Source organism: Platalea leucorodia, assembly GCF_965183815.1.
Source record: "Platalea leucorodia genome assembly, chromosome: 1".
In the NCBI taxonomy this organism is placed as follows: Eukaryota; Metazoa; Chordata; class Aves; order Pelecaniformes; family Threskiornithidae; genus Platalea; species Platalea leucorodia.
In genome coordinates, this window is record NC_138823.1 from 14,635,735 (window position 1) to 14,662,897 (window position 27,163).

Genomic DNA, 27,163 nt, shown 5'->3' on the forward strand with positions numbered 1-27,163 from the left:
TATCCAAATTCAAAGAAAAATAAGATCTACCAGGAACAGACAAATGCAATCCAAAATGTATATATTTTAACAATGAAAATAATAATCTCCTAATTGATATCAGTTTTCATAAATACCCATTTTTGTTTTCATCAACTAATATGATTCTGGAGTTCCCATCAAATATCTACTTCCAGTGGAAAACATGAAACATCGTATTCCTAAGAACAAACAGCTGAAATTTTAAGGACCTGTTTTGAGAACACACATGAACAAAAGAAGTATTCCTCAATCTTATGCAATCACTACTGTTATGTTTAATTTTCAATTATGACAGACATATACAGCTTTATATCCTGACTAAGGTTTTCCCAATTACTAATTTTCTCAGGAAAGTAAGACAGATGAATTCTAGTGGCTCAAAGAAAGATCAAGAATACTTGCCTCTGGCAAAGCATCAGTATTCCGCAATTGTCGCTCTCTTTTAGCAGCAAAGCAAGAACTTAAATGTGAAGTGCTGAATGTCTTTGCTGAAGTGCTCTTCAGACAAAATTCTGGAAACCTAACTTCTGATCCAAACTGGGGGAAAAAAAAAAAAGACAATAAACATGTCAAAAGAGAGAAAAATTATTTCTCTTCAGCCAGTTACATGTATTACTATTTTAAACAATTAGTATTATATTTGTTTCCAGCAGATCTATAAAACTAAGCAAAAACATTAGATTTAGATAAAAAACTACTGTATCCAAAACCTTAATACTGAAAATGTAATCAATGTCTTTCACAATCACAAAGCTATCAGTGTTTTCAGAAACATTAGACAAGTCCTTGCAACAATGACTTACAGAGTTACATGATAATGATTCGTGATAGACACAAAACAATCTAATTTTGAACAAGAAGTTCTAAGGCAAATATTTCAGAGAAGAGCATCTGGATTTCTGAAATTCAGATCTTGATGCGTTGATCTCATTTATCCTTTCATCATGCTAAAAAGCCAATTGTTCCCCCACCCACCCAGATACATTGCACATTACCTCTTTGAATTACATTGTCAAAACCATATTTGGCTTAAAGCATAAAATGTACTGTAAAATACATGCTTTAAATGATGTACACAGATGCTTTAAAAAAAATAACCATAGCTGACAAAAGTTATTTTACCTTTCTTTCCCATATCTGAATCCTTCCTCTCCAGAGTTCTTTTAAATCAATAATATTCATGACATTACCTGAAGATACAAATTCTGCTGACAGATAGTCTGCAATCTTTTGCCAGCTACTGTAAAAATAAGGAAGAATTAACCTTACTGAATTTAGTATTACAAATTAACATGCAGTGCAATTTGACTGAATTTACCTATTACCTCTTAGCACTGAATAGTCTTGCGTGTGTTAAGACAGACATATATAGCTTGATATTCCATAAAGTACAAGATACTATAGAATTGCTAGTTCAGGCTCTGTAAAGGAAGTCGTTCATATCCTCCATGAACGTAACAGCAAAGAACTTTGTCAGACATCAAGTAACACCGGCAATGGCAAGCTGCAGGCATACCATAGTAAGGCTGGCTGCTAGAAGCTGGAGCAAAGCCAGGTAGCCATCACTGGGGCTATCACTGGCCCACCTAGATGGTTTGTTGTTAGCCTTGTAAGTAGAGATATGACTGCAGCACAAGTATTACCCAAATTCAACAACAGAGAGAGAGAACAGCCAGTATCTGTGGGTCCTACTGTCAGTCTGTCTTCTAACAGAAATCAGCACCATCAACAGAACAGGAGGAATAAGTGAGAAAACTTTCATCAGAGAAACTGTATGCCCAAATGGCCTCGTTTTACATAAAAGGCAGCAGAAAAATTTATTCAGTCAACAGCTGGCAGCACAGGAGGATTTCAATGAGCGCTGAGACGAAACACTCATGGAAGTCACTGCAATAAGTTTATCTTCCTCCATGTACCTTAGGAAGTACTATATAGCAGGTATATGCTTATTCTATCCAAGGACTGGGCATTCAACTTTTTAATTTTAAACAGTTTTATTAACTTCGGATTAAGCTTAACCACATATTCTACTAAGCAAACTTGAATCTTTTGGGCGTGGAAGGGAGGGGAACTGGAGGAGACTTTGCCAAGTTATTCAATATCCACACAATAATTTACTGCATGGGAAAAAAAAAACAAACCACTGTGGTTTACACTGAGACATATAATGGCCCACATATGTCAATTAGAGGAGGACAGTAAGGAAATTACTTGACTTAATTTCAAATTCAATTAATAGTTTCAGTGTTAAGACGCTTCAGAAGCATACAGGAAGTAATTTAGCATTTATACTCCATTTTCAAAAGGGACAAATCAGACACTTTTATTTTTTCTCCCTGAAATATCATACCAAAGGTAATATAAAATTTAAAGTAAAACCAGCAGTTATGTACTCATTTTACAAAAACTGGAAAACTACAATCAATACAAGTTATTATGTAGCATAGTACAACTTCAAAACATCGTATGCACACTGAAGCCACTAGTGATGGAAAGGAAAGAGAAAATATTTAACCTTCTGCTCTCATAGAAACAGGAACTTCAGAGGACTTGCTTTTTTGCCTGCCCCTCTGGTTAGTGCATATATTTACAATAAATCAGCATGAGAAATTCCTCCCCTCAAACAATAATAGAAGACAAATCTACGTATTTTCAAAGTGTACATGTAAAGTACTCAAGACACTGTTTTTATTTTAAACCACTGACATACACTAACACAAAACAAAAATGACCTTGTTTATAGACCTAAAATAAACAGCATACCCTTTAGAGTCACTTGCTGCAATAGTGATTTGCGCAGAGTGCCATTCTCTCAGGTGTTTCAGGGCACCGATAGCAGGTAAGCAGTCTTTTAACTTGGGTCCATCCCGTTCAACAGCCTGCAGTATTACATCAACCATTGCTCTGCCTATAAAAAGTTACATATGACTCAAAGTACCATTATTCAGTAAATGATTCAGTCATTTAAAGATAGAAAAGTACTGATTATCAATGACTGCACTAAAATGGACTTAAGGATCAACTTCAAGTAACTTCAGCAAGATGTAAAACACTTTTCACGCATTTTAGCTCATCTCTCGCTGCTCCTCTTAGATTAACACAGAAATTGTATTTTGCCATTCGCTCAGTTACAGCAGCTCTATACCTTTCTCCTCTCTCACTCAGCACTGTATTGGACAGATCAGAGCTGTCTCCAGTACAACTATGCTATGTCATTTTCCTCCTTTTAACACCTCTGAACTGCTATTTCTCATTCTTTTCGCATTCAGTTCCTTTGCTATCCCAAATCAACTACTGCAACATTAGGTAACCCTAACATGCAAGGCGATATGTGTCTCCAGTTTACAAAATCTGAATCCAATAGTTCTGATCTATGTTCCTTCACAGCTTCTTGGCTCTCCACCCACAAGCAATGAGCTGGCAAACCAGATGTAAGAGTGATGCCAACACCTTCCATTTTTTTCATAAAAACTTCCTGTGGTTGCATGTTGAGTTTCATATTGCTTACTGTCTATTACTACATAGGTGCCATTTCAGATGCAAAAATTAATTATTTAAACAGCTACCTTAAACTGTACTGAAATAGGGCCTTCCAAAGAAACAAGCAGCAAACTACTGTAAGCTGATTTGCAACACCAATCATGCTCAAGTTCCTTAAACTACTTCCAAGATCTGCAAACCAAGTTAATTCAACTAACAAACTGACATCCTCTGAATTCTTCCATTTGACTATGGTTTTACCAGCTGAGTTTTCGGAGTAATAACTAAAAAGATAAACTCACATGAGATTGCTTTTTTAAGCGAGATTACCTGGAGCAGGCAGTTTATCAGCTAACTGATGCAGACTTTCTGCAGCTTCATCATAAATACTGAAAACGAAGAGCAACATGGTGGGAAACAAAATATGAACAAAGTCATTTAGAAACAAAAAGTTACAACTAATGAATACTACCTGACGTAAGTATCTTAGATCTTTAAAATTCTGCACAAACATAACTAGGGAATGAGATATACTTTTCTTCCTTTCTACTGAGGCAGAAGCAGGCTAAATGACTTCAAAACAATCTGCAGTAAAACTGGAAGTAGGATTCAAGACGGATTAGCAAGAAACTTCTTTTTGTATATAAAACCGTCAGCTATTAAGAAACTGTTCAGTTATTCTATAACAATCATCTGTAGCTAAAAAAATTAAAGCTATGGTAAATGAAACAGAATTATTTTCAGTAGTAGTAGGGGATTCTTCATAGTTAACTGTTGCTTTGGTAATAACTTTTACTTGTTAAATTTTCTTGATTCCCTTGCGTTATTACTGTTAATTGTCAGATCGCTATACTTTCAATAAAAATAATAATATGCATACTCAGTCATAGACAGTGACTCTCGACTGCTATTGTCGTCTTCCTCAAAATTTTGTCTGGCTCCCAGGCATTCATCAATACTTGTTTGGAGAGAGTCTTCATTTTTCTGTGTGTCAAAATTTATTTCCTCCCAGTCAGAACTGCAGAACTGATCAAGCAAAAAGAATTAATTAAGCAAAAAGAATTTTGAACATCCCAGTTCTAACTTGCACTAATGACAGGCAGACAGTTGAGCAACTTACATTCTGAAAAAAAATATGTCTTACCTGATAATAACCGCATATAACATGACTCGCAAAATACCATTTCTTTACACCTGGAATACCAGCCACTGAACATGCTGCAAAAAGATAAAACAATTACTTAAAATAATCAATCCACTGCAATCTAGTCTTCCTATTACAATGAACATCTCTGTTGAAAGACTCTATGCGAGTCATTCAATGTGCCACAATGACTTGAGTTCTACTTTCCTTTGGCATCACAATTAAGTTCTAAACATATTAAGGTATAGGTAAGTGTCTTGGCAAGTGTCTAACTAATACTGATTCTCTGACTGTTAATGAACAAGAAAATCTTTGACCTCTTCTCCATTCCGGGCAACATTGCGCTCCATTTGCAGAAGTTGTATCGTACCTGAACTAAACCACAACTTTCATAAATATGGTTTACGCAGTGCACAAAATGAGATGCTCTCTCAATATTTCTATGCAATAAAAAGCACAGAAGTTGGAAACAGCTTAACATTCCCATCTTCATGAATTTTAACAGCTTATAGTGGTTTTCCCACATGAATCATAATTATATGACAGCTGTGACAAGATGAACCTTAACAGCTCAACACTAGATATCCAAACTAAGAACTAAGAAAGCATTTTTAAAAAAATCCCAAACACCCAACCCCTAAAAGTACTAAAGCAGATCTTCAGAAATCTACTTTCAGATGATAAAATGATTTAATAAATATCCGTGCATTAGGGTTCTGAATTGATACCGAACAGACAAATATTGCTTCCACTGAAAAAATTAGAAAACATCATAGGAGTAATGAAAATATCAAGCTGCCCACTAACATGAGAAACAAGCCCTTTCCCACTCTTCCTTGCTAAGCTGGATTGAAATTTGTCAACCTTTCAAAACCCTTCTCTTTCATTTTTTGTGTCCAATCTATTTAATCATCTCCTAACACCTCAGCTGCTGAAATGACATCAATTCTCCACAGAAACAGTAGCAGCAGGAGCAGTCCCACCTGCAGGTTTAGGCACACTGCAGAAATGGGGTTTCCTTAAGTTTCCAACTTGTTTCACCTAGATCATAAAATGTGCCTAGGCCAATTCTTTGATAAAATTTGCCTTACCTTACTGTACACTACTATATTTACCTGGGAATGCGCTCACATCTGCATTTATAGATGAGTTACAGCTTTCTTTCAGGAACTGATAAACAGCTGCAGCAGTCCCAGCTGCAAAAAACAAAAGTTTTTCTTAAAACTACTGAATTACAGAAGTTGTGTCTTGCTTTCTTGCAAATACAATATAAAATTCAGTTAAATATTAGAAGTCTAGTTTTAAAAAAACCTGCCAACTGCAGATTTGTAGGAGTTTAAAAAGACAAATTTTGTAAAATTCTCGTTAAAGTAGTGCACATCTGATGAACGCCCTACAGACCTACATTGCAGTGTCGCAATAAAACACAAAAACCCTACGTTTCTGAAGGTTTAAGTCATTAAAGACTTTTAGCCTGAAAAAAGGGGGGGATTAACGAGGTAGGGGTCCAGAAAAGCCTGCAGGGGCGCAGATCGCAGACCAGCGACCGTAGAGAAAAGCCCTCGCTCAGCCGGCCCGGCCGGGCCCCGCGGCAGGCGGCTCCCCACACGGCGCGGCCTCCGGCCTCGCCGGACCCTCGCCCCCGCGGCGGTACCTGCTCCGGGCCCGGGGCCGCCCGCCGCAGCACCCTCGCCCCTGCGCTCCCCCCAGCTCAGGAGCAGGAGGTAGCGATCCATGGCCGGGCGGGAACGGGGACGGGGACGGAGCCGCCGCCGCTCCGAAGCGCCCGCGCTGCCGCCCTCGCACCGCCCCTCGCAGGGCAGCGCTTCCGCTTCCCGCCGGTGCGGCGGCCAAGGGGCTCCGCTTCCCTTCCTTCCCCTTCCCCTCCCCTCAGCCGCGGCGGGAGGGCGGCCATGGCCAGTTACACCAAGGCGGCCCAGGTGAGCGCGGCCCTCTCCCCCTCGGTGCGGGCTGTCCCGCTGCCTCCGAGGGCACGCGGCGGCGGCGACGCCCCGGCGCCTCACGGCCGCTCTCCGCGCCATGGCGGCCGCCGGGGCGAAGGGGCGGTAGGCCCCCAGGGGAGGGCCGGGGCGGCCGGCGGCCTCCCCTCGTCGCGCTGCGCCCCTGCGCGCCGGCGTTCGCCCTGAGGGGCCGGTAGCGGTCAGCGGGTGTGTGACTGTGAGGGACAAGGCTACCCGCTGCCTGCCCGTGTTCGTAAAACGGCATCTGGGGGAGTTGTGCCCTTCCCTGAGAGGGAGAGAGCTGTCGGGCATTAAATAGCCTACAGCGGTTTTACAGTTCAGTTAGCAGTAATGGAGGCTTGCAGCCAGAGATCTTCGTTTCTGAAACAAAACCCTCAAAGCTGGTAACCTTTCAGTGGTGTTGCAGCCACATACGTTGGAAGCCCGTACAGCAGTGGGTGTATGGCAGTGTGTAGTGGCGTTCTCTATCCATTTAAAGGTTATTTGGAGGGGGTGTTGTTGAATACTACTATTTATTCTATTATTTTGGAGTGTAAAAATAGTGTTGATCTGATTAGAGAAGCTGGATTTCTAATTAGAAAAGCTGGATTTATGTGCGGTAGTGTGTTCTTTTACTATGTTAAGCACTACATCTCTTTCTCTTTAGCAATGGGCTACTTTTGCCAGAGCCTGGTACCTCCTCGATGCGAAGATGCAGCCACCAGGAAAAATAGCAGCTGTGACTGTAATCAGACTTGAAGGCAGGCATAAACCTATTTATCATGCACTAAGTGAGTATTGCGGTAGATAAAAGCAAATTTTCTTCCCTTCACTTGTATTTTTCTTTTGATTTCAGTTTTAAAATCAAGCCTGATATGTAAGGTTATGTTTTTCAATTGTTTGTAAATTATAAATGTCTTTGTTTTCTTTCTTGTCTTTTTCCTTCATACCCCTCTACAACCTTATGTCATTGTTTTTACCAATCCATGTAAAGCTCGTTATGAATTCATAATTTATTTTTGGTAGCTGAATTACAGTGGGTTGTGCTTTCATTTTTTTGAAACCTTGAAATGTGTTTTGTTGCATTGATTTTAGATATAAAGATTTAATTCACAGTGCACGTAATGAAACACTGATGTGATTCTTGATTAGATTTTCTGAATGGTACCTTTCAGTCGCTGCTCAACACCACAAAGTTGGAGTGCTTCTTCATTCTGAATAAGGTGTAGAGAAGTCCTGTCTTCATGAGGCAACGGGCACAAACTGAAACACAGGAGGTTCCCTCTGAACATCAGGAAACATTTTTTTTACTGTGAGGGTGACTGGAAGTGGTTGCCCAAGAGGTTGTGGAGTCTCCACCCTTGGAGATATTCAAAAGCTGGTCCTGCTTGAGCAGGGGTTGGACAGCATGACCTCCATAGGTTCCTTCCAACCTCAGACATTCTGTGATGATGAGGCTGGAACCTGTATGATTCTTAAATGGGAGACATAATCATTGTTGAAAGATATCTTCTTGCTTAAATGAAAAAATAATTTTGCTTTTCTGCAAATAAGAAGATTCAGCAGTAAAGATCTATCTGTGATCTTGTTCATTACTTGTAATACCATAGTGCCTGTCTTGTGGCGATAAACATTTTATAGATAATAAAAAGGAGATCCCTCATATTGATGGTACGGTGTTTCCTGTAATACTCATGCAAATTTTTCAAGAGACATTGCTGAAACATAAAGGAAGCATTAAACTTTGCTCATACATGTAGAGTGTACATACTAAAATTATACTTGATCTGTTTTTCATAATAGAAGGTAGTATTTGTACTGTTCTAAAGATGTTTTAAATAGGAGTTCTGCTGTTGCAAATTGGGTCTTACCCACAAGATGTCACTGGAGACTAAGGCTGTCTGAAAAATAAAGCAGACACTGAGAGGAAATGTTTTTGGTTGTCCTGTGGGAAAGATCTTTGATACTTTTATGTCCATGAAGTTATAAAATCCTGGAAAGTCATTTCAAGGATAACTTTATTTGGTCTAAAGTATTCTATAAATCAGTACCAAACGCATTACACCTGAGATCGACATTGATAGGTTACAACTACTGAGAGACATTTGATAGTCTCTAAGAGAGCAAAGTATGCATGAATTTGTGGTTGGTGTACTTAACACTTCTTTTTTTTTTCTTCTTTTTTTTTTCTGAGCTAACAAGAAATATTTTAGTGTCTGTGAGATAACAGTTCCTTAGAGAGAATAACATCGTGGGGATTTTTTGTTTTGTTTTTAATTTGATATCCAGATACCCCTCCATAAAGTATATTTATTTTCCGGTTTAGGGATAATCTTTCATTATTCTCCAAAGTCTCATCTTTTTAGGTGCTGTCAGACCATATGCCTTAAATAAGGGAATACAGCCTTGATCAGGAGGTTTGAATCTGGATTTTTAGGTTTCTTCTGCACCTCCCCTTCTCTCCACGCTCATCCCCTTGCATCCTATCTTTGTGAGCAGCTTCACAATACAGACCAAAAAATAATGGGCTAGATTTTTCAAAAATTGGGCAATCTGGTTCTTTATGTTGGATTGTGAGCCAGTGTAGATGAGCCACTTCGGTTGCTTGGGTAGGACTTGCTGCTGTTCTCTGCATCCTCAAAGAAGTCTAGGCTAGATGGAAGTGTCCCGCACACCCGATCTGGCCCAGGTGTTACTCTAGATTGCAATGTTCATTTATAATAGCTAGAAGCAGCGGCGAAGACTTGTCTTCTGATGAAAGATTTGGCAAGTAGTTTGTCAGTCTTGTGAGCTAACAGTTGACAATATGTACCTTTAATTACCATTTAGTCCGTAGTTAAAATGTAGGAGGAAAAAGTCATGTATCTGAAGCATGTGTTTTTCCTGCATGATAGGAATTACCGAAGTTATAAACACACAGAGATATAAAATGGATTTACTGTGGCAGCTTAGTTTTATCTGAAGAGGTGCAAAGTATATGTTGTATGTAACAAAGTGCATATACCATGATGTAATAGAATATATTGGCCTTATTTTGAGTATTTCTTGAGGAAAACATACTTACTTCATAAAAAAATAATTCGAAATTATAGCGTGAAAATTGTTGACACGCCTGAGGGACCTGGACAAGCTCGAGCAGTGGGCCCATGGGAACCTCATGAGGTTCTACAAGGCCAAGTGCAAGGTCTTGCACCTGGGTCGGGGCAATCCCCAGTATCAGTACAGGCTGGGGGCTGAAGGGATTGAGAGCAGCCTTGTGGAGAAGGACTTGGGGGTACTGGTGGAAGAAAAGCTGGATGTGAGCTGGCAACGTGCACTTGCAGCCCAGAAAGCCAACCGTATCCTGGGCTGCCTCAAAAGCAGCGTGGCCGGCAGGTCGAGGGGGGTGATTCTGCCCCTCTGCTCTGCTCTGGTGAGGCCCCCCCTGGAGTGCTGCATCCAGCTCTGGGGTCCTCAGCATGGGAAGGACACGGACCTGTTGGAGCGGGTCCAGAGGAGGGCCACAAAACTGATCGGAGGGATGGAGCACCTCTGCTATGAAGAAAGGCTGAGGGAGTTGGGGTTGTTCAGCCTGGAGAAGAGAAGGCTCTGGAGAGACCTTATTGCAGCCTTTCAATATATGAAGAGGACTCATGAGAAAAATGGAGAAAAACTTTTTATCAAGGCCTGTAGTGATAGGACAAGGGGTAATGGTTTTAAACTGAAAGAGGGTAGATTTAGACTAGGAATAAGGAAGAAATTTTTTACTGTGAGGGTGGCGAAACACTGGAACCGGTTGCCCAGAGAGGTGGTAGATGCCCGATCCCTGGGGACATTCAAGGTGAGGTTGGTCTAGGCTTTGAGTAACCTGATCGAGTTGAAGATGTCCCTGCCCATTGCAGGGGGGTTGGACTAGATGGCCTTTAAAAGTCCCTTCCAACTCAAACTATTCTATGAAAATAGCCTAAAGGAAGAGTTTTCTTGCATGGTATTTTGTGAATATTTTTCAGAAGTAGGATGCAATTTGGCTGTGTTTCTGGAGATGGTAAATATTTTTGCTTTCTTCCTATTAAGTGCACCCGTCCCTGAGGTGATGGAACAACACTGTTTAAAGACCAGTGGAAAATAATGTATTAATTTAAAATTTTGAAGGAGACATTACCAATCCATAAATTCAGTCTACTTTAAAAAGAACAGGTTGCAGTCATTGTTCAGGTAGCGCATAAGTATCCTGGTTAGTTTTCCTCCTGGCTCTTAATTGTTTGTAATTGATCTATTGGTGTATGGAATTGTTAATTCAGTGTTTATGAAAGTGGAGAACTGTTGGCAAAAATTTCCTTAGATGAGCTTATTCTGTGTTCTTCCCAACCTAAAAAACCCAAACAAACAAAAAAGGTACAAAGTCCAATGTCAGTTCCCTGACATTTATTTAGATGTACAGTGTTTTTAGAACTGATCTGTCAGCAGTGAAAGGCTGCATCGAGAAAGATGTTCAAACTGCGTTTGCACTTTAGCTGTAGTTGAAAGTAGAGCTTTAAAAGAACACAAGGTTAAAAAGTGGAAGAAAACTTAAACAGGGTGTGAAACTTGCATTGATTAATTATATGCTCCCAGAAAATAATGTATGCTCAATTTAAGTCCTTCTTAGTGTAGCTACTTTGTTACCTACTCAAAAATGTTTTACTTAAATGAGACTCTCTGAATACTTTTGTTGTTCCAATATGGTAATGCGTACGAGAGTGAACTTTGGACAAATCATTTTCCAATTGATTGAATGGGTGGTTATAGCTTATACAGCTGACCAAGATGATTACTTCTGAAATGAAAAACTACATCTTTTTTCATATTTTCATCATATTTTTGAGACGGTGTGGGTTTTACTAGCACTTTATTAGTAGAGAAGATCTATTAAAGTAACTTTCTGGGAAGGTAGTAGATTATAGACTTTGCACTTTAAAAACTTTTGATGTGAAAGTTGCTGATACAACACTCAACATATCTGAATGTGCTGTAACATTCACTCCTGCTTGATTGCTGAAAATGTGGGTTTTTTTCCCAACAAAGCTGTTTTAGGTTTTTTGTGCGGCTTTTCTCTCCCCCAGTCTTTTTGTTTCTTTTATATATTTAGCCCTAGGCTGTAATTATTTAGTAGAATTATTTTACTTGTCCAGAATAGTCAGTCCTCCAGTAAACATTGGTGCTGTTTTTATGAGAAGACTAAAATTAAACAAATATTTTGGATTGTTGTTTAGAACTAACCCTTTTTTATTCTGGGTATTTTGAAATATAGGTGCATATGCAGCGTCATGTGTTGAATAAAATAATACACTTGCCTGTCAGCCAGATTTCCAGATCTTAGCTGAATAATTGCAATGGTTTAATTATCTAGTCTGATGGTATTTCACTTGCTCACCTGCCTTCTAACCTGACAGTACTAACAAAAATAGTAATTAAGGTTGGTATTTAAGTGGAGATTTGGATGGTGTGACTCAAAAAGCTCAGATTTTTAAATTTGGGCTTTACGAAATATGTATTTATGTGCTACCGTGTATGTATCACACACTTTATAGTTGTTATTTTCATTGATTGCCCCAATGGTTCTCTTAGTATTTTCCACTAATTTCTACCTTGTAGGTGACTGCGGAGACCATGTTGTCATAATAAATACCAGACATATTGCCTTCTCTGGTAACAAATGGGAACAGAAAGTATATTCTTCACATACTGGGTAAGCTTTATAATCAATATTCAAATGAGCTAGTGGTAAATTTAATGTCATATTTTCTTAAAGTTTTTTTTAGCGTATCGGTTCAAAAGGGAATTCTTACTTACATGTTTAGGTTTTTGTTTGTATATGTTAGGATGTTTAAAATGATGCAAACCTTTGTTTTTCCTTGTCTGTCTTTTTTTTTTCCCCAGTATATGTTGTTAGGGAAATAATCTAACTGAAAAGTAGTCAGAGCAATTGAGTAAGTTGACAGATTTGGTGAGGCAGGTTGTTTTGTGGGAACCCATGGACCCAATGATCAGGACTATTCTATTTACTAAGCAGTAGAAGACATTCCTATTGGCATTGCACATTTAGGATATATACAATTGCCAACTTCGATTACTTTATCCTAGCAGTACCTATTTACCTAACAGTAAATATCAAGATTGATCTATTATTGAATCAGAGGATTAAAAAAAAAAAAAAAAAAAAAGAAATTGGAAAAACTAGTAAGAAATTAAATGCTCTCAAGATGTACTGATGTATACAATAGTGTACAGTATATTATTCTGGAAGACATAACTTATTCACCGATGGAAGTGCAATAATCAGTTACAGACAGTATGGTAATTATTAGTTTAGTCAAATAAGAACAGTTGCTCCTATTTTATACAATGACAACCCTAGATAATAATCTCTAAGTGTCAAAATGTATCCAGTCAGGAGATGAATAAATCACACTGAGAAGGCTAATTTTGCTAGTACTAATATATCAGTCCTGAAATTCCTTTGCTGAATTGCTGAGAAGTTCTTGTTCAGAGTTGATGGAAAGTAAAGTGCTTTTTTTTTCTCTCCCCCACTCCTATGACTTCTTAAAAATTATCACTAAATTAAGGCACTTGCGTAAGTACTTAAGTTGGTTTTGAGTGAGCGAAAAGAACGGTACAATTAAAACAAATACTTAAATCTGTGCAGCTCCCTGAGTGGACAAGTTTTAATGATGGTGGGTTTATTTTCATTTCACTTAGGTTGATACCTAATAACGTAATTAAATCAGAATGAAACCCAGCTTTACCTGACATCCGTGTAATTTCTTGCACCACTGTATCACTCATTTAAACTATATGCATATATGTGAATTAATGCAACTTCACCACATCGCATAGACTTTAAAAAGGTGGATGCATTGCAGTAGAAGTCAAATTTTATTACTGTAGATATGCCAAATCATGCTAAGGTTTATTTAAAATAGTAAGAAAATAATAAATACTGTTCGAAATGGTTGTTTTGTATGTCAGCCACAGACTGGTTATGAGTCTTGATCATCTTGAAATATTTTCAAATTTTGCATATCTTACTCCCATTGTATTCTGTAGCTGTGATGGTGTATTTAATAAGCAGTGTTAAAAACATATCCATCTGGTTGTGAAACACAAACTTTTTAATACTCAAGTGAATAAATAAGAAAGTACAAATGGCGTTACTTAGATATTTGACAGAATAGAATCTTTCTAATAAAATTTAGTTGTTGGCCTCGTGAGAACAACTTCCTTTTTTGAAGGCTTATAATATTATTACACCGTTGTTCAAGATGTAGTGATATTTGTGTTAACATCGTGTTTGAGCATATAGCGTTAAGCTTATGTGCTTGTTCTGTTTTTCTAGCTATCCTGGTGGTTTCAAACAAGTGACAGCAACTCAGCTCCATTTGAAGGATCCAACTGCTGTAAGTGTTTCTCCTTCTTCCCTTTCATTTGTTTTCGTTTAATTAGTTCCCCTAAACAGAAGGGATCAGTTACCTGCATGTCTAAAGCTAAATTACAGACATTCTGCTAAGAGTTCTTAGAAGTGTGGCTTGTGACAGTGTTTTTGTAAACAGCACGTTTTGAGGGTTAGATTGTAGGTTGTGCATTTTCGTGATTCTTCCATGCTGCCCATGCTTCACTCGTTTTTGATTCACTTGCTTTTAGTTTCAGGGATCTGACCTTTTTCGTAAATGAACTGCCTGAAGTTAGACTTGGCTAAGCTGTACTTCAACTTAACGACCCTACTGCTTTTTTAAGAGCCAGAAAGAATAATGCTAATCTTAAAAATGTTAGCAAGTACACCTGCCTCTTTCTGCCAGTAAAATTCAACTGTAGGTTTTGTTAAATGATTATTTTTTAAAATCTTTTCTGCAATATTGTGTGTTCATAGTCTCTGAAAGAATCAGAAATGGTGATTACGTTGAACTTAAGCCTCTTTACTAAATGCCTGTATTAGACTGTTATAAATTATGAAATTCAGTGTTGATGTGTTTGTTACTGATTAAAAAAATAGGGTGCTAGATATGAACATTTTGGGATGTTGACTTACCCACTTATGAAATTACTTCTGCTAGGGTTTTGAATGGTCAGCATTGGAGGACTGAGTTCTCTTAAGTACTAGTGTTTCATAGCATGATATGAAGCCCACAGAGATTAACAGATATCTATGTTTATGTTAACTTTGAAATGCTTTGTCTTGGGTCACCTTATATATGAAATATAAAAATGCTTCTTCCTTTTCCTAGAGAAATTTTATCTCCTGTAAAATTCTTGGGTTTTGTCAGTGATTTTTTATCTGTGATTTAGAAATCCTGGTTTGTCCCAAGACACTCTTATAAAATATTTTGTACAAGCAGTCAATAAAAAAAGCAATCTGCCATATGAATTTCCTGGTTTTTGTTTTTACTTTTGCAGTTTCTTTCTTTATTTAAAGTGAAATGAAGTCCCACAGCTCAATATTATCTTCTGTCTAGAATTTTTCAAAACAACTTAAATGCTTTTGAGAACAAGCTCTAAGATAGTTATAATTCCTTTGGGAATTATTGGTAGTTCTATGTCTAAAGTAGATTCTTCAGCCTTTTTCATTTGAGCTTCAGGCAGACGCTGTGCACTGGGAGGCAGTGTAGCACAACTTGTTTGTTAGGGCCTGAGAATTGGATGTTCTATAAATTAGCTTCTGGCATTCATTCTGAAATACCTCTTTTCTTGCCAGACTCAGATGAATTTCTGTGCAAACAGAGGAGGATTAAATGCATTGCCAATAACTAAAGCATGTTGGACAGAGGCTCAGCAAATGGTGATGTGGCTCAAGGCTTGGTCTAATTTAATGAGAGACACTTTTTTTTAAACAGAATTGTGGAGAGCCCTCAGCAATTAACTCTTTCATTCTATTGAAGATGAAGCGTTTGAATGTCCCTCTCATAACGATCTCTCATGTATTTTTGTCATGATTTAATAGGAGTGGATAGTAATTTGGCATGATACATTCTGTATGTGTAGCTGTTACCGGTGATTTTATGACTAGAAACATTTATTTACTAGTTGAATTGTTTTTGTGTGAAATACATTGGGATATGACAAAGATGGAAATTATGATGGTGTTTTATTAACATGTTTTATTTTTAGAAGTAGCTATTAAAACCTGAAAAAGGATTACTGTAAAGAGAACAGTGCCTAGCCTAAGTAGCATTTGGATCTTCAAAATATGATCTAAATGACACATAGTTATTGTGGAGACTTTTATAAATCACTTTATTTCACTTCTTTGAATTAAAGAGAGACCTGACCTTTTTTAATCAAGTTAAATTCAATTCATGTGAAGCCAGTGGAATTAGGAAGGTTGTAGGAAGCAGACTGTGTCTTTCTGTGGAATCAAAGTGTTCATTCTGTAAAGCATTTTCATCCTTCAGGCTACTGCTTTTTCTCTGCCTTTGGTCCTATTGTCTCCTGCTAGCTCATCCTGGTAGTGCTTCATTAGATTACTCAACATTATTTTTGGAAATAGTGCTGTTACAGAAATTAAGGCATTAAATTAATGGAAGAGACTACTTCCAAGGAAAAGGATGTTGACATAACACCTTCTAAACTTGTGTGATGTTACATAGAGATTTTGCAATGGATATGACTATTTTCGGTTTATGTAAGAAATAGATTAAAGCTTCTAAGATTCCGTGAATGTGTGTATATGATAGGACTGCAGTACGGCTTAGCAATGTCTTTACTTACATATGTCTAAATTCAAACATACAAATCCCCAAGATAAATATTTTTTTCCATTACAGATTTGTTTAAACATAGTTTCTAGTATACAGAGAGACTGTTTTCGGGAAAAACTGGTACACAGCTAACAGCTAAATAAAAAGGTTATAATGCGTAATTTGATACAAAATGGTATAGTTTATGTCTACATGGGGGGCTGAAAGTCATAAGTCTAGTTGTCAGAATTTAGACATGTTTACTGCAATATCATCCTTGATCGTTTCTAGTTCCTTCATAAAGTACCAAGATAGGGATGGATGATGATCTGATATTCTCACTTAATGGAGGCTGACATCATTGTATCTATCTTACTAACTTTGGACCTTTATATTCCTTGCAGGGAGTAGTCACTGCTTCAGAAGGATTTATGCTGAATTTTGAATGTGCACATGCATTTCTTCATAGGGTCATAGGATGATTTAGGTTGGAGAGAACTTTGGGAGATCTCTAGTCCAACCTCCTACTCAAAGCAGTGTCAACTATTAGGTCAGTTAAGGCTGCTGGGGGCTTATCCAGAATGGTCTTGAAAGCCTCCCATGGCAACCATTTCTAATCCTTGACTTTTCTTCTTAGTTGAAAAGAATGAAAAAAGAAAAACAAACAAAAAAAACCTTGTGCCTGTAAGTGTTTAATTGCACATGTATAATTTTGTGCCTGAGATTGAAAAAATATTACTATTTTTTCCACTTCTAAGTATCTTTTATGTTAATATGGGGCAGTGAATACAAAAAGAGGTCTGCATAGTTCATGTTTTGTATAGAACTTGAAGTTCCATGTTCATCGTGCCAAGTTTTTCAGCATTTCGGAAAAATTTGTTTTTATGGAAGGGTAAAAATTACAGTGTGTTGCCAAAAAGATATCAAAAGTAAATAGTCTAGCACATTTTTACCTTCAGCACCTTTGGAAGGCATGGGGAGGGGAGTGTCTGTGAATCTGTTTAAAATTTCTAGTATTTTCAGTTGTCTGCTCTTCTGGAGAATAGCAGAGAATAGCTCTTGTCTATTGGACTTGGCCAGGCTACTTCAGGAAGTGCTTATTGAAGAAAAAAATAGCTTCTTCACATTTCAGCCTTTTCTTTCTCTGACTTGGGTTTAGTGTAAATTCTTGGACCACCCATAGACGAGAGTATTAAATGTGTTCTTTAGGTTCAGCATAACAGCTTGTTGCTGTAGTTCGAAACAGCCTCTGTTCTTCAGGTTAATATAATACTAATGTTCTGTATGGTGTTACTACTCCCTTAGGATATATATTAGTGAACAACAGTAATTTCCATTGTAGGTTGCTAAGAAAAATCTGGTTTTAAGGTTTGTTGTGTTTTCTTTGCCAAGAGAGTCTTTTGAAAGTAAAGGAAACAGGTAAACCTTTTTATTTGAGATGCAAGTGTTTGGAATGCGTAGAATTTGGGGGGTTTCTTGTTTGTTTTTAATAAAATTTGCAGAAGTTTTGTTTAGCTGGAAAAGTGCTGCTAGGCATGAGACCAACACTTTCAAAATTAGGCTTTGAAGCACCTGATACAGGAAGACTGAAAGATGTCCTCTTAAATCTCACAGATTTGAGAGGGAGAAAAGATTAGTTGGAAAAAACTTTCTGGAAAAATCTTATGGCTTTTAATTAAAATGCCTGCAAAATATGTTGACCGATATAATCTGTAGAACCAGGCAGTAATCCTGTCAGGACAAAGTTTTCAAGCAATTTTTATTCTATTTCTAAATTTAAAAGGAAGAAAAACTTGGCTTCCTTTTTTCTTTGGCTGTGTCACAAACTCCCCCCAAAAAAAGGAAAAGAAGAACTCATGTTTGGCTAATACCAAAGGCTCAGTGAGAGGATTGACCTTTGCAGTATTCAGAGGCTGTATCGCCTCTGAAAAAGAAATAATGGGCAATAATTGTTCAGAATGAACGTTACCTGCTAGGAAAGGTTATTAAGCGAGGCAGGGTGGCTCTATGGAAATAGAGCTGGGAGGAAGCCTCCGGGGGTGTCAGGGTTCTCGTTTGTTCAGCTGCTGGCACTGATACGAAAGAGCTTAAAATGTTCTAATTCTCCTTTTGAATGCTCTTTAGCAACTGCTCGCATGTATAGACTTGCCATTATATCTGCATAACAATGATGTTTTGAAGAAAAGCTGGGACAGAAAACATGGTTAAATCTTGCTGTGGTGTTTGAAAGCCTGTTTTCTTTGCACCAGTAAGGGATAGTTGATATAATAATATGTACATAGTAAAAGTCAGTTACTGAAACACCAGATATAATAGCGTTTTCTTTTATTACTGTGGAGTAATGTTTTTTAATTAAGTGGAGCAAAACTTCAAAGTCTGGATTAGTAGGTACACAGAAGTTAGTATGGCATGGGGAGGAGAATATTGTTATGGAACCTGTTATTTTAAAACCTCTAGGTGCTCTAAGTAAGTCTTAGAGCTAGCTTCGTCTTTTGCTTCGTAGTAGACAAATACTTCATTGTTTAAAAAAATCTTAATCCATTTCTTATTTGAATTTGCAAGGCAAATTAATTTAAAGAACACATTAAACTTCTACCTTCACATTAAACTCCTAAGTTTCTAAGTGCTGAACAGTAGTGGAAAGCAAAATGGCATGCAATGGAAGTTTAATTTGTCTGTGACCAAATGATTCTTATGGCGGTATTAAGTACATTCACTGTTGCTGTATTACTCATACAATTCTCAGAGGTGGAAAGGTGAAGTTCTTTGTATGCTTTTATAACGCATGTGGTGAAAAGAACAATATCGTGTACAGAACAGAAAACCAAGAACTGGTAGAAGGAAGACATAGTATCAAGCTGTACCTCTGAGTAACCGGTGTGTATCCTGAAATTCTTCTAGGTTTTTTTTGGTATGCCCTGTAATTAACCACTTTGTTTTCTCTGGAGCACTGTGTCCTTCCCATGTTCTAGAGTTGCTTCCTGGTGATTATTGGACTTAATTCAGCTGTTAGGGTAGACTTTCTTCTGGAAATTCAGCCAATTAATTTGTGTTTCTCAGGACCAGGAGTGGTATTTCTCTGTTGATTTCCTTCTTTAAAGTATGTTTTATTTGGCAAAGAATCTTTCTCAGAACTTGCTCTCCACCAAGCGTAGTCTGCAGCTTGCACATGAGCCAAAGCCTATCACAAAAATTGAAATGTTCAGGCCTCACACAGTGTTTCAAATAAATATATTTTTAATTTATTTGTACTCATAAAATATTATACCGTGTATTAAGGAACTGAAAGTGCAAGAGTTTTGCTAGAGCTGCCTTCAGATTTTTCCTCCTAATTAGCCCTTTAAATTGGAAACTAAAAACGTAGTGTTATATAACTGTGTGATTAAGAGCATGTCTATGCTGTAAGTGTATAAATTAACCAACTTGGAAAGCAGGTATTGCAGTGTTCAAGATGACGTTTGTAACTACAGCCAATAGGAATTTTGTAATTCAAAAGAAATTGGGGAAAACAACATTCCAGTATTTTAAAAGTCCCCAAATATTAACTCTCTGGTGGCTACGTACATCTCACAGTGGATGTCTTTGCCTGATGGAGAAAGTATCACGGCCTTTAGGAGTGAGTATTTATGAGGGTATGGAATTTTACAGGTTGCTAATACCAAGAGTAAAGGACTGGGGAGAGGAGGCAATAGGAATCCATAAATAACTGAACAAACTGTTAAACTGTACTAATTAGTTTTAAACTGAGATTGAGGTTGCAGTGAGACCTGTGGGTAGGAAGACCTCTTTTCCAGTTTGAAATTCCACAGAAATCAACTGGGTTTTATACCTTTCATGTAAAATTAAACTCTTGTTATTTTAGTAGTTCAAAGTAAATATAATCACATAGAAAACGATAAGAATTGTCTTTTATTAGAACTGTATTACAAGCATAGAGAAAGGTTGTTGTTGTTGTTAATTCCTTAAAGAAACACCATGTTCTGATCTGTGCTTTCAGGGAGCATTGAATCTGGGCTTGGGCTTTGCATGAGCTCAGTAGCAGACTTTTTCTTGCAATTCCGTACCTTTTTATTTAGGGTTGGTGTATTTTCAGTAAAACTTGAGCACATTCAGGTAACAGGAGAGCCCCTACTTAACACCCTGTAAATATTGCTGGTTGGATCTGCCTTTTCTGTTACACAACCTTACTCAAGTTGCAACAGCAGGCCATACAACTTCAGTTAAGCCTGTACTTAGTTACTAACTTCTTTGACTTGTCATTGCACCAGTTAAAGTGAGGTTCTGGCTGTAGGCAGAATTTTGGGCAAGGAGCTGGATGTAAACTTGGTCTTTCTAGGAACTGGGTTTGGATTTGCTTTGGCTTGTAAAAAAGTCTTTGAGGCAGAAGTTACAATGAAGTTAGAGGTTTTCCAGCACTACCTTCTCTGTCCTGGCTCCCTGTATGGCCTTCTATTCTGTAGTTGGACTAACTACCTTGCAGTAAATCAATAATAAAAGTACAGAATAGCAGGCCCTTTTAAATTTACATTCCAGCTTGCTTAGTAATACACTTATTTGGCTTTTTAAAAGTCTCAAATAATAGTTCATCACCACCTCACCCCTACTTCTTTTTTTCCCCCCCCCCCTTTTTTCTCTTTTTTTCTTCTTGATGAAGGTGAATACGCTTGAGGGGTGCGAAGTATAAATCTGCCTTTGACCTGTTCCAGCGAGGAAATTATGATCTGCTGCAGAAGCCAAGGCTTTGTTCCCTCTTTGCCCCTACTGTGAGTTGCTGGGGCAGGGAACATGCGTGCTCAAACCCAAGGCTACTGTTACTTTCTCTTCTCTTCATGGGTGTAATGTATAGACGGCAATATTTTCAAGTGACTCAGACATTAAAGGTTCTATGATAACCACAAAAACATGCAATTAAAAAATGAGCTGTTTGAAATGCCTAATTAGTAAGTTATAAGTTTGTTTCCTCTGAGAGTTCTTTCAGTTGCATTGAAGCTCTGGAATGGGAGAGACTGTAACAGTGAAGTCCAGTTTCCTGCTCTGGATCAGGCAAGGACTTAATATCTTCAGTCAGTGACATAGACAGTGGGATCAAAAGCACCCTCAGCAAGTTTGTGAATGACACCAAGCTGAGTGGTGCAGCTGATTCACTAGAGGGACGGGATGCCATCCAGAGGGACCTGGACAAGCTCGAGCAGTGGGCCCATGGGAACCTCATGAGGTTCTACAAGGCCAAGTGCAAGGTCTTGCACCTGGGTCGGGGCAATCCCCAGTATCAGTACAGGCTGGGGGCTGAAGGGATTGAGAGCAGCCTTGTGGAGAAGGACTTGGGGGTACTGGTGGAAGAAAAGCTGGATGTGAGCTGGCAACGTGCACTTGCAGCCCAGAAGGCCAACCGTATCCTGGGCTGCCTCAAAAGCAGCGTGGCCGGCAGGTCGAGGGGGGTGATTCTGCCCCTCTGCTCTGCTCTGGTGAGGCCCCCCCTGGAGTGCTGCATCCAGCTCTGGGGCCCTCAGCACAGGAAGGACACGGACCTGTTGGAGCGGGTCCAGAGGAGGGCCACAAAACTGATTGGAGGGATGGAGCACCTCTGCTATGAAGAAAGGCTGAGGGAGTTGGGGTTGTTCAGCCTGGAGAAGAGAAGGCTCTGGAGAGACCTTATTGCAGCCTTTCAATATATGAAGAGGACTCATGAGAAAAATGGAGAAAAACTTTTTATCAAGGCCTGTAGTGATAGGACAAGGGGTAATGGTTTTAAACTGAAAGAGGGTAGATTTAGACTAGGAATAAGGAAGAAATTTTTTACTGTGAGGGTGGCGAAACACTGGAACCGGTTGCCCAGAGAGGTGGTAGATGCCCAATCCCTGGGGACATTCAAGGTGAGGTTGGTCTAGGCTTTGAGTAACCTGATCGAGTTGAAGATGTCCCATTTGCAGGGGGATTGGATTAGATGACCTTTAAAGTTCCTTTCCAAACCAAACCATTCTGTGGTTCTGTGGTCTGCTTGGCAGTAAAAAATGGTTTGTGCTTCATGTGAGGGTGATTTTTCTAGTGCAGATGATGCGGTAATGCACTCGCATGTGTGAGAGGGCATGGAAAGCCAAATGAGTTCTTGAACAGCATGGAGGTTGGCAGATGTACCAAAGCATACCTTGGATTATGCTTATTGCACTTAGCATACTTATCTATAGAAACTATTATTGAATATATAGTTATCCATGATCATTCATTATGCATTGGCATTCTCCAAGTCCTTGCTTTCATGTTAGTCTGTCATCACCTGAGGTTGACAGTTCTGCAGTGACTGTAGATGACATTGAAAGTTTTTCTTTATTGTTTAACTTGAGCATATAAATCAGTCATTCTTTTCCAGTGTGACTTTTTAATAGGCACATTTTTACAACTGAACTGTTCTCTTTGTAACATGGCTGAAAAAATCTGATCAGATTCACCAGGCAGAAATATCTACAACCAGAATAGACCAGCTGTTCATCTAGCTCACTGGTTTGTTTCAACAGATGTCTGTGCCACGTGCTGCACAGGAAGATGAAAAATTGGACACAAACATTGGTTGTCTGAAGAAGTAAAGTACTTAACAATGTTCATTAAAGCACTTTAAAGTCTCTCTTTTTGTTGGAGTGAAATCATTAAATAACTAGCTCTGTGTATCTGCAGGTCGTATGTTGGACCATGTGTATGTACAGTTCATTAATCTAAGGGATTAAAACTGGTTCTATCAAAATCTGGCGTTAAAACTAATTTTTAGATAAAGAAAAAAATCCCCACAGTTAGCCAGTATGTTGTGAAGTCTCTGGATTTGTTGTTCTAGATCTGATGTATTTTGATCTTTCATTGGCTATAAGGAAAAATATGAGGTAGAAAGGAAAATAAGTGTATGAAATGAAAATTACTAATGGTAAAAGGGCTGTTGACATGAGCTGCTATTAATATCCATGTGTTTTCTTATATCGTTAGGGTGTGTCACTTGATTTTCAGTATTCAGTGAAGTAAACCAGCGAAGGTTCATTTTCTATCTTCATCTTGCCTTTTGCACATGGTATACTGACTAAATAAACTGTAGTTTGCTGTACAAGCATGAATAGTTTTTATCCCTAAAAGCATTAGTTTTCATCTTTGTTTTTTAGTAGTTGCTTATTAATTTTTATTAGACAAGGTATGAACACTATAGATTACTCTGCCTGACCTGATGTATTTCTTCTGTCATCTTCATTTGTTATACTTGTCCACAGATCTGTGGTACTGGCTGCGTAACATCTAAAAAAGTTCATGATGTTGAGGCTTCTCAAAATGCCTTCGGTGTTTCTCAAGTCATATAGTATATATATTTAGGAGGATCCTAAGACAACATTACTGTCTGTTACATGGCAAAATGAAAATAATATTGGAGCCAAACTATCTTGAGTGTTTACTAACTTCAGAAGCCAAGTAGAAATGCCTGCAAGTTTAAGAACCTGCACTGCTCATTAATTTCACTTGCAACAATTGATCATTCCGTCTTAACTACGTGGTTCCAGCTGGGAACGCAGTATTAGTGATTGTCTCTACAATTTCAATTTAATTTCTTTAATTAATTTTATAAAAAGGAAGCAACTTTGCTCAATACACTTTTCAAAATATCCGGATGCCTGGGAGATTTGTTCATGCTTAGTGCACTGCATTTCAGCGTAGCTTATTGACTTCAGCTTAACATTGCGCTAAGCGTGCCTGGGTAATTTCTGACTCGGAGCTGGTGTATGTCTGGGTGGCTTGGAGCACAGGCAGAGTGGGTTTCCTTCTGCTTACAACATTGCATGTAGGTCTATCCCTAAATGCTTTGCTGTCCTTTATAAAACCCTTTTTGTCTCCTACAGTTTTACATTTCCAAATGTTCCCCTTCTGGGTGAAGTCCATAACAATGTGTTTTGTATTTAAATTACAGGCATCTATACTAGAGTCCAAGAGAAATCCTGTTGAATTTTGTTACTTTTCCGTAAGCATGATCTAGTGTAGATGTACAAATTCTATTCGTTCCTGATGCTCAGAGGTGAGATTGTTCATCTGGAACTAATAGCAAGGGAATAAATTATAAATGTAAATAGTATGTTCATAATGCAATGTATTGGTATGTCAGCTTTGCTTAACATACGATGCATTAATTATATAGAAGTTTCAAACACAGCGAATTACAGTGTTAAACTCGTTGCTGGGAATACTCGGTAAATTTGTTAGAGCCTATTTTATTTTTTTTCTCAATAACATGTCTATAAATGTGCAATACAATACGGAGTTACCACAAGCTTCTCAATTCTTTTCAAAGTTGAGTGATTGTATGCAGTTATCCACAATGCTAAATATAGCTCTTAACTTTCTGAGCTGAAATTTTCTATACAGTTGTTAGAGTAAGTGTTTATATGATGGAGAGTAAGTATTTCTTCTTCCAAAACAATAAGTCTAGAGTACCTTCTGAATGTGGTGCCAGAGTTCTTCAGCATGGAAGAAGTTGACTGAAAAGAGGTTCAGTGACTAGTGGAATGGGCAGAAGGGAAGACAGCTTACCTTTTTCATGGTATTTGTAGCCTGTCTGATTATTTGTTACCATGTTATCTTTCCTCAGATTGTTAAACTGGCTGTTTATAGAATGCTTCCAAAAAACCTTCAGAGAAGAACTATGATGCAGAGGCTGCACCTGTTCCCAGAAGATGTGAGTAGTCACGCAGTTACATTTTCATTCCTGTGTGATTTGGAGAAGGGGGATTGTTAGCAATACCAAAACTCTTGTCATAAGAAGGTAAATTAAGAAAAATCAAGCTGCTTTTTATTTATGTATCTAAATGTAGTTGAAATGTTGATGCTTTTTTATTATTTCACAAAATTGTGAGATATAAGACGTGCATGAGATTGTCTTCTGTATTTAGGTCAAACACTTAGCATGAAGAGTGCAGTAGTGTTGACAAATTTTGGTCTGGATTTGAGCGGGAGTGGTGGTGTTTTTTAAACAATCAGATAGCTAAGACTGTTCTCACCTGCCTCAGGTTATTCCAGAAGATATACAGAAGAATCTTCTACAAGAGATTCCTCAGCCACGTGCAGTCCCCAAGAGGTTAGATGAATATACACCAGAAGAAATTGCTGCCTTTCCGAAGGTTTGGACTCCGTAAGTATCTTAAATTTTTTTTAAAAGGACATTTTCACTGAGTATGTTCTATATAGGTTCCCACATTATCAATACGAAAAGTAATGTTTTTTCTCTTTATGTCATCTTTTTTTGGAGAGAAGAGGTCATTAAAGCAAAGAATGGTCATATTAGAAGGGAGTGGTTCCTAGGTTTTTTGTATTTCTGGCCTTGCTTTTAATGAGAAAACTTTGCATAAAATTATGTTTTCAACTCTTTGCTTCATCAAAATGAGTTGAGTAAATGATGAGTAAAAAACTTCATTACCCTATTTGAGTTGTATGTGCTTGGTAATACGTAAGTGTTAGCCCTAGCCAAAAGAAACACCACATGGCTCTGTGAGAGAATGATTCATTGCAGGGGGGAACCCTTCAGATTTTCTCCAGAGGAAGGGAAAGAATTCTGCTAAATTAGACCTTGGAGAGTGGATCTTTGGCAGGGAACATACCACGTGTTTATTTTGATAAATAGTTTCTTTTCCATGCACAAAATCAGTTCCACAGTAGTTGTGTGGCATATGAATGAGTATTTGTGGTTTGCTTTGTACCACCACATGCAGCACTGAGTCAACCTGCTAGTGAAAATAATGCATTACATTCGGGACGTTTTCTGATTAGTACCAGGATGATTTTTCTTGTGTTCAGTTGAGAGTCCTGCTTAGGCTCAAGGTCCCATTACGGTAGTCAACAGAGAAATTAATTTTGAAAGTTGGCCCCTTTCCCGATTATGCTAATGAAATGTAAGAAGACATGTAACAAGTAGGGAGGTGGGGAAAGGTGTAAATAAGCTGACACCAGGACCAACTTGATGGTCTATCTCCAGTTAGCCTACTAGTGTTTCTATTTCTGTAGTAGTTTTTTAACAGGTTACGTTTCTCTTTGTGCTGTAAAAAAGTGTTCCTGTGTCCTTACTCGTACGCTAATCCTAAAAATTAGACTTGGTCTGAGTCTCCAATGGTATGTCATCCTATTGAGTAGTTCCACTGAACCAGATGTTAGCTGCATGTGGACAGAGGTCAGCTGCTGAAATGGTAGTAGCAGCTTATTTCTCATGAGTCTGCTTAAGATATGATCTCTCAGGTGTCTTGATAGCTGGCTGGTCACAGAATGGTCAAAGTTGGAAGGGACCTCTGGAGGTCATGTGGTCAAACCCCCCTGCTTAGGCAGGGCCATCTAGAGCTGGCTGCCCAGGACCATGTCCAGGCTGTTTGTTATTATCTCCAAGGTTGGAGACTCCACAACCTTTCTGGGCAACCTGTTCCAGTGCTCAGTCAGCCTCACAGTAAAAAGTGTTTCCTGATCTTCAGACGGTACCTCCTGTGTTTCAGTAAGTCTTGTTCAAATCAGTAGGACTTCAAAGTGCCAGAACTGAATACTTTCTGTTTTTACAGGAGCATTTCATAGGTTCAACATAGATTTTGATGTCCAGCTGAGTGCAGAACACTATTAGAGAATGATCTGCAGCAACTACGTGGTTTAGATTTGTAGCTAGTAGTGACTAGATTGTAGCAAGCCTTGTACAGTAGAAAAAAAATCATTATACAATCGTGAAACCAGTAACCCTCTTTCAAACAAAGGATGCCTTTAAATACAAAGAGAGGAGGCGTTTTATGTAGGGAGGTAAAGTTAATCTGGAGGAGCAAAACTGAATTTGAATTAATGAAGAGAAGGGGAAACTCACATAGGAAGAATGTTCTTAAATG

The 27,163-nt window shown here is 38.3% G+C and overlaps 2 protein-coding genes across 3 annotated transcripts in view; one reads left to right on the forward strand and one right to left on the reverse strand.

Annotated features, from left to right (window-relative positions):
• MTBP (MDM2 binding protein) overlaps window positions 1-6,381 on the reverse strand; it is a gene marked incomplete at its 5' end in the record, with an annotated part of 29,226 nt that extends 22,845 nt beyond the window's left edge. Inside the window, 8 exons of the mRNA XM_082315437.1 lie at window positions 424-558; window positions 1,144-1,261; window positions 2,785-2,929; window positions 3,832-3,890; window positions 4,382-4,527; window positions 4,646-4,719; window positions 5,761-5,841; window positions 6,300-6,381. Coding sequence (XP_082171563.1) covers window positions 424-558; window positions 1,144-1,261; window positions 2,785-2,929; window positions 3,832-3,890; window positions 4,382-4,527; window positions 4,646-4,719; window positions 5,761-5,841; window positions 6,300-6,381 — 840 coding nt within the window. The remainder of the gene's footprint in view (window positions 1-423; window positions 559-1,143; window positions 1,262-2,784; window positions 2,930-3,831; window positions 3,891-4,381; window positions 4,528-4,645; window positions 4,720-5,760; window positions 5,842-6,299) is intronic.
• A 47-nt stretch (window positions 6,382-6,428) lies between these two features.
• The window catches only part of MRPL13 (mitochondrial ribosomal protein L13), a gene marked incomplete at its 3' end in the record, with an annotated part of 39,813 nt that continues 19,078 nt past the window's right edge, over window positions 6,429-27,163 (forward strand). Inside the window, exons 1-6 of one of the 2 annotated variants that reach the window (XM_082310498.1) lie at window positions 6,429-6,585; window positions 7,274-7,397; window positions 12,220-12,313; window positions 13,961-14,021; window positions 24,904-24,990; window positions 25,322-25,447. In XM_082310498.1, the coding sequence (XP_082166624.1) occupies window positions 6,559-6,585; window positions 7,274-7,397; window positions 12,220-12,313; window positions 13,961-14,021; window positions 24,904-24,990; window positions 25,322-25,447 (519 nt within the window). In that variant the 5' untranslated portion in view covers window positions 6,429-6,558. Of the gene's footprint in view, window positions 6,586-7,273; window positions 7,398-12,219; window positions 12,314-13,960; window positions 14,022-24,903; window positions 24,991-25,321; window positions 25,448-27,163 lie in introns of those variants that run through there. The other variant, XM_082310497.1, reaches the window with a different exon arrangement.